We start from the raw sequence: 7,979 nt of genomic DNA, 5'->3' as shown, positions 1-7,979 counted from the left end.
CCCTTACAGTACGGATTTTGTTCGGGGTAGGTGTCATTTAGACTTGCACTTCATTCGCCGAGGAATTCCAGTCAGTAGAGTACAGCATCGGGCATGACTTCTGAAGTGTTTTTTTATATAAAGAACGCTATAAGGTAAATCGCAGTTCAAGGGCGAATCACTGCAGAGAAACAGGCAAGTTTGACAACTCCAGCCAAAACTTCTGGTTTCCGGTTTGACCAGGATCATTTCCGGGTGAACGTCCTGAATCTTTAACTTACTATTTTTTTTAAAAGGGATATAACAATCCCCTCTTAGGACTTTCGAACCGAGTGTATATATATATTTTTTTAAAAAAAGAAACGCTGTGATTTGCCTCGTCTCCTCCCTCCCGAGCTTCCCTCGCCAGGCTCGAAGGCGGGCCCGGGCCGGTAAAAATGGCGCTGCCTTGGAGCCGTCAGTGCGCGTGGACCGGGAGACGGGTGCTCGCGGGTGGAGCTTGGAGCGCATGCGGTGCTTTTACCGGTCATCGGGGCGTGCTGGAGGCAGGAGACGGGGGGCTGCACCGACGCGCCGCTGTTAGTAAGGTAAGGCTCCGGGGAAGGGGAAGGGGCAGGGACGCGTCCACCGGGGTGGAGGCAAGGTCATCGTTGCCTCGAGTGCTGTTTGCCGGGCGGCCACACCCGCCGTAACGTGTGTGTGTGTGTGTGTGTGTGTTGGGGGGGGTTCGGTACAAACTGGGGAAGCCGGTGAAATCCCGAGCAGGGAGAAATGGGGCCGGAATGGAGAGAGTGAGTGCGATATATTTCACTTGTGGGGAATGGGCGGGAGGATGAGTTCCGCCCGGCAGGTGGAGGGGAACCGAACGACTCTGCGTTGAAGAAAGCCCGGCGTCTTTCCTGACGACGGATCAGTGTGTGGAGGGATTGCACCTCCGGGGTAAAGCTGTGGCGCTGAGAGGGGGAAACATTTGGAAGTTTTCAAATCGGGGAGGTGCACCATTTGTCTCACAGATGTCGATTGGAAGGGACTGGGTGGGGGAACAAGATGGCATTGAGCAGGCAGAAGCAATGAGTCAGGCCAGTTCAGCTCTTTCAGGTGGCCAGAATACCCCGATGTAAAGATGCGGCTCTCGGGGTGCCCACCTGAAAGAGCAGGAGGTGGCTCCGAGGCACACTTTCTAACCCTCCTCCGGGAGGGATCATCGGCGGAGCACTGAAGTCCGCCTACATGATGTCATCACTTGGTGCGAATTTGGAAACCGTGTGCAGGCAGGGTATCTCGTTCTGAACACTGAGAAAGTCTGAAACCATTGTCAGTATTTCTCTTGCCTGCTCCGGGTCCGCCATAATCCTGTGTTCCTTCTGCTTCCCCTTCGCCGGGCTTCAAATGAGTCACTTCAGTGGGCAGGAGCCTCCTGTCCCAGAGCTTTCAGGGCTGCCACCTGAATAACGATTCCAAAGTTCTGCATCCACTTCTGCAGGTGCATTCCTGGCAGAGAATGCACCTGAAAGCAGCTTTGGAAAGGAATTAGAAGTCAGTGGAATGAGGTTGAAATGCTGCTGAGTCTGATGTGGTCTCAGGAAGATTGCCCGAAACAATGATAGTATGGGAGATGATGATTTGTAGACTCTTGGTCTAGTCTAGACTGGATATGAGGAAGTGTCTGACAGCTGATGTCTGGTTTCTGCAAAGTCAGACCCTCAACTGTGCCTCCTTTGTCTGCAGAGTTAATGGTAAAGTTGGAGGTGGTAAAGAACACATTGATGGAGAAACTCAGCAGATTAAACGGTGTCCTTTATATAACAGAAGTAAAAATACACAACTGACGTTTTGATTTGAGCCCTTCATCAAGATATGGAAAAATGTTGGCAGGCATCAGAACAAAAGGGGGGAGCATGGTTGCAATGGTAGGAGGTAATGGGTGAAGAAGGGAGGAAGAGGACAGCAGTAAGCAAGGGAAGGAGGAGTGGCTCGGTGAATAGAGAAGGAATGGGAGTGGAGAGGTAATAGGAAAGGAGGGTGAGGGGAGAGCAGGTTAGCAGAAACCAGAAAAGTCAATGTTAATGCCAACTGGCTGGAGAGTGCCCAGACAGAAAATCAAGTGTTGTTCCTCCATTTTATGGGATAGTACACAAGGCCATGGACAGATATGGGAGTGTGACACAGAACTGAAATGGTTGGCATCTGGGAGGTCTCTGTCACTGGTGCAGACAGAGCAAAGGTGCATGGCAAAGCAATCTCCCAATCTGCACCCAGTCTCTAATGTAGAGAAGCCCACAGGGGGAGCACTGGATGCAGTAAATCAATCCTGCGGATACACAGTGAAGTATTGTTTCACTTGAAAGACTTGTTTGGGGCCCTGGGCAGTGGTGAGGGAGGTGTGGGCGTAAATGTTGCACCTCCTGTGGCCACAGGGAAGGTGCTGGGGCCTATTGGTTGGGAGGGGTGAATGCACGAGGGAATCACAGAGGAACTGTGCCCTCCGTGGCTTTCTCGTGCACCCTCTGCAGGGACTGCTCCCTCCATAACTACCCATAATCACTCCTCCCACACACACCTTCCCCGTAGCTGCAGGAGGTTCCATGCTTGTGTCAACATCTCTTCCCTCACCAAAGATCAGGGCACCAAATGGGCATTTTGAGTGAAGCAGCACTTCACTTCTGTATCCACAGGATTAATTTACTGCATTTGGTGCTCCATTTATGGACTTCTCTACATTGGAGAGTTTTGCTACAGATTGGGAGGTCGCTTTGTTGAGCACCTTCACTCTGTTGGCACCAGTGACAGAGACCTAGTAGCCAACCATTTCAGTTCTGTGTCACACTCCCATACTCGTGTGTCTGTGGCCTTGTCCACCAAGACCTGGAGGAACAACACCTGATTTTATAATTGGGCCCCCTCCAGCCCGATGGCATTAACATAGACGTTTCTGGTTTCTGCTAATCTCCTCGCCCACCCCTTCCCCTTCCTTGTTCCAGCTCTCCTTCCTTTCCCCCCCCCCCCATCTATTCACCTAGCCATTCTTACACCCTTTGCTTGCTGCTGTCCCCTCCCTCCCTTCTCCACTTATTACCTCCTGCCTTTGCAACCACCCCTCCTCCTCTACTCTTTTGTTCGGATGCCTGCTGACATTTTTCCATTGATGAAGGGGTCAAGTCAGAAACATAAGTTATGTATTTTTACCTTTGCTATATAAAGGACACTGTTTGACCAGCTGATTTTCTCCAGCATTGTTTTAATTTCAACCATGATGTCTGCAGATTTTCATGTTTTACTACTAGGAGTGGTGAAGAGTGTGGGTTGGGGTGGGAGGGAAGATAAGTCCAATTGGTTGATGTCCCATCGGCAATTAGAAATGGAAAGGTCAGGAACAGGAAACTTGTAGGAAGGTGTATCCAAGTGAGATGGAGATGTTTAAAGTATTTGAAAGAGAATTTGAATACAAGATTGGAAGTTTTCCTCCAATCATAGATAACTGAATAGAAAGCACCTGAGATGTTGTGTACAACTTTGCTTTTCATTCCTAGAGTCATAGTTGTACAGGTGACAGCAGGCACTTCAGCCAACTTGCACATACTGATCAGAAATGTCCAACCCACACTTGTCTCTGTTTGTCCATATCTAAACCTATCCTATCCATGTATCAGTCCAAGTGGACGCCATTAAGAAATATCATATGGTAAGTGCCCTCCACAAGGACATGCTGGTTGAGTAGTGGATTTCCTTCGGGACCCACCAGCTCTCAGAAAGCCCTAAAAGCACTCCTTCTTCAGATTTACGGTCTCTCACAGCACAAGCGAGCTGCACAGCTCCTCCATATTAATGGCCTAGCAGACCACGCCCATTCAGAGTTAATGAAGGACATGTTGGCACTGTCAGACTTGCTCTTTGAGCAGTTGATTTTAGAGCATATACCAGAAGACATCCATTTCATGTTGGCACTTTTCCTGGCAACGCCATGGCCAGTCGTTGCTGTGTTGTCCATGTTGGGTCCAAAATCCATTTGGGCCCGGTGGGGTCACCAATGTGGCAACTGTCACATTGTGAAATGATGAATGAGAAAATGATCAGATGTAGACAATTTGAAGTTCAGTAAAACTTATTTAAAACTAAAAACAGTCATGCACAGCTTTTTATAACCTCATGCATTCCAAATGATATCATCGCATTGTGATATGACGTCACTCGGAACCTTCCGAGCCAGTTAAATTAAGCTTCTGGAGAGCCACTACACATGCCATAAAAATCATGGAATAGGAAGAGACCCTTTGATCCTTCGAGTGTATTATTCTGCCGTATCCCACTGACCTGCACCCAAAATACTCTTCCATAACCTTCCCTCTCAAAATTTTTCTTAACTGTCAAAGTTGAGTCTGTTTACCAATTTAGTTGGCAGCTTGTTCCTCACTCATCACATTGCATGAAAAGTTCCACCTAATGTTCCTTATAAACTGTTGTCCTTTCACCTTTAACCCATATCCTCTATCTAGTTTTCTCTCCAAACCTCAGTGGGAAAGGCCCTCTAGCATCTTTACTAGTGATTTTCAAAACTTCTATTTTATTCAAATTGTTATTAATCTCCTTTCACTTCCCCATCTTTAAGGTATGACCACACTTAACATTTAAAAGAAATATATTATGTATATAATTGTTTTGGAAAAAAGATGTCATGCAAAATCAGACTTGGCCAAAGTCTAATGAAACAAGCCAAGTCATTTTCCAGTTGATGATGAAAAGGAGTCTGCAGGTGTGATTGTTTTTTTTTTTTAAATCTTGTTGCTCATTAAAAACTTCTTTTTCTGTAAAGGAGCTGTATTTGTTTCGAAGAATTCATTTAAACACTACAGTTTACAAGAAGCCAAATTCTTTATGGAGGTAAGAATATTTTAAGAAAATAATTTGGATTGTGTATCCTCAATGTATTTACAAAATTCCATTTTAGAGAAAGATGAAGCTCTTGGAATGTAATGATAGTCTCTGGAGACTATCTTCCAGCATTTGCCTTTTTGCTCCCCTTTCTCATTTTAGAGTCACGGGTTCAACTACCACTGTGGTAATGAGTAGAACTCCAGATTGATATTCCACTGCAACACTGTGAGCTCTATACTTTCATGAGTGTCCTCTTAGAAGAGAAGCTAAACTGAGTTTGTTCTCTCAGGTGAACACCAGATTCATATCAACTTATTTTTTAAAAAAATGATTTTTGTTTCTTGATCAGTATTTATTGCTTGATGACCAAACAAATTGTATATGGGAGATAAATGTACAGGTTGGCTGTACCACTTAGAATCTTGTAACAGTAACTACTTTTAAATAATTTTGTCGTCTTTAGAATTTTGGAACATCTTAAGAGAATGAAACAGCTACATGTGATTTTGCTCTCCTTCCCACTCTCAGATCAACCTACATGCCTCTGCCTTATCCATTGCCATGGAGAGGCCAAACACAAATTGGAAGAACTTGTATTTTGCTTGAGTCACTTATAACTCACTGGAATTAGCATTTCAATTTTCGATTTTCTGCTAACCTCATGTTCTTCCATGCACACTGCTCATCTACTCTCCTAGATTTCTGTTGTTCACCTTTCCATTTTCTTCCCCAACTTCTCCACTGGCTAATTGTCTTTCCCATCCTCATCTGAGTCTATCTATCACCTACCAACATTTGCCCCACCCTCCTTTGTACTGGCAATTTTATTCTCTCCCCTCTTACTTGGTTGTCCTGAAACATGCACTTTTAGCCTGTATAGCTGCTGCTTGACCAATTGAGTTCTAGGGTTATGTTTTTAGTTGCTTGTGGATATTTGAAGCTGTTTTTTCTGTTCAAACACAATTGTTTTGGTCTGATAGTTTGCATATCACAGCTTTGGATCTGGACTTGGCAGTAGACAATGTTTGGTCATCAATGTACTCTGTTGAGGCTTACCATGAACATCACAAACCTGAACTGCACTCTGTATGATGGTTTCCTCATTAGAGGTTTGCATAGAAACTACTTGACTATCAAGGGAGGTGTTGTGCCTTTTTTTTTAATCTTGTAAATCCAGCTATCAGTAATTGATTTCTCAACCGTGCCAAACTGAGAATGTTTTCAAAAGCATAGTCTTAAAGTATATATTTTGGTGAAGTTTATGAAACCAAATTTGAAGCATTGCATACAATTTTGGTGAATTAACTACAGGAAAGATAGCAACAAAATTGAAAGAGCACAGAGAAGATTTACAAGGATGATGCTGGGACTTGAGGAACTGAGTTGCAGAGAAAGGTTAAAAAGATTAGGGGTTTATTCCTTGGAACGTTGGAGAATGAGGGAAGATTTGATAGAGGTATACTACTGCTTTCCACTTCTGTCTTAAGCCAGGTGTATGATCCCTCCATTTACCTTTTCTAAAGTCCAAAATAAGTTTCTTGGTCTTATTGAAGTTTGTGAGCAAGAGTGTTGATCTGGCAACCAGATTCTGGATCTCCATCCTCTATTCAGATTTGTCACTACCTGTCATTCAGCCAACAATGGTGACTTAGTTAGAAAATTTGTAGATTACATTGTAGCAGAACTTGGCTGTGCAGCTGTAAATATAGAGGCAATAGAGGTGGATGGTCAGAGAGGAGGAGATGATGTTGCTGACTTGCATTGATCAGGCTCATGCAATGAGGAAGTTGAGATCCTGTTGCAAAGGAAGGAACAGAGTCCCAGATCCTGAAGCTTGATTATTAGTTTTACTGATATGAGTTATCAGTGAACAACCGCCTGATGTGGATGTTCCTGCGGAGTGGAATGCTCCTCTTGCAGAATGTGGGTCATCAGGGAAGCCAGCAGTATCATCGGGGAAGTACATGCAGCTCCTGACAAGCCAGGTTAAGGAATTCCATCTGGAGTTGGATAAACTCCGGTTCATTCAGAAGGCAGAGAGGAGGGTAGATGGGTGACAGTCAGAAGAGGGAAAGGGAGCAGGCAGGTAATGGAGGGCACCCTCTGATTACAAGTATACTATTTGGTTATTAGGGGGTGGGGGGACCAACCAGGGACAAGCCACGGCAATCAGGATTCTGGCACAGAGTCTGGTCCTGCGACTAAGAAGGGAAGAGAGGAGAAGAGGTAAGCTATAATGATAGGGGGTTCCATAGTTAGGGGGAACATATGAGAAGTTCTGTGGAAGAGACTGAGTATCCCGGATGGTATGTTGCCTCCCTGGTGCCAGCATCCAAGATATCTCAAATCGAGTTCACAGCAGTCTTGTGGAGGGGGGTGGTGGGTGAGCAGTCAGATGTCGTGGTCCATGTAGAGACCAATGATGTGGGTAGGAAGGCTGATGAAGTCTTGCAAGGTGAGTTTAGCAAGTTAGGCACTAGGTTTAAGGACTGGATCTCCAGGATTGTGATCTCAGGATTGTTTTCTGTGCCACATGCTAGTGAGGTTAGAAATAGGAGGATAATGCAGCTTAACACTTGGCTAAAGACCTGGTGCAGAAGGGAGGGCTTCAGGTTTGTGAATCATTCCAGGGAAGGTGGGGCGTGTTCTGTCAGGACAGTTTGCATCAGAACTGGAGGTGACCTAGTATCTATGCAGGAAGGTTTTTAATGTTAAATTTGGATATACAGCATGGTAACAGGCCATTTCAGCCACAAGTCTGTGCTGCCCAATTTACACACAATTAACCTACAACCCCAGTACATTTTTGAGGGTGGGAGGAAACCGGAGTCCCTGAGGAAAACCCATGCATACACTGAGAGAATGTAAAACTCCTTGCAGATAGCACAGGATTTGAACCCCGATCTGGTCCTGATCACTAGTTCTATAATGGTGTTGCACTAACCGCTACGCCAACTGTGCCACCTATTTGCTAGTGCTGCATGGGGGCGGGGGGGGGGGGTGTTTATACTAGATTTGCAGGGGGGTGGGAAGCAGAGTGATAGGTCAGATAGTGGAGTGAACGAGGGAGAAGATTGTGAAAATTATACGTGATGTTAGAAGTCAATAGGTTGTACATGGTGGAAATG

General features: G+C 45.3%; 1 protein-coding gene across 1 annotated transcript in view; it reads left to right on the top strand.

The window, feature by feature from the left end:
- Positions 1–371: 371 nt before the first annotated feature.
- The window catches only part of pdss1 (prenyl (decaprenyl) diphosphate synthase, subunit 1), a 39,596-nt gene continuing 31,988 nt past the window's right edge, over positions 372–7,979 (top strand). Inside the window, exons 1-2 of the mRNA XM_069914566.1 lie at positions 372–566; positions 4,790–4,857. Coding sequence (XP_069770667.1) covers positions 417–566; positions 4,790–4,857 — 218 coding nt within the window. The 5' untranslated portion in view covers positions 372–416. The remainder of the gene's footprint in view (positions 567–4,789; positions 4,858–7,979) is intronic.

This window comes from Narcine bancroftii, chromosome 1, assembly GCF_036971445.1.
Source record: "Narcine bancroftii isolate sNarBan1 chromosome 1, sNarBan1.hap1, whole genome shotgun sequence".
NCBI classification, from domain to species: Eukaryota; Metazoa; Chordata; class Chondrichthyes; order Torpediniformes; family Narcinidae; genus Narcine; species Narcine bancroftii.
Note: the sequence above shows the minus strand (reverse complement) of the source record. Positions and strands in the feature narration are given on the sequence as shown.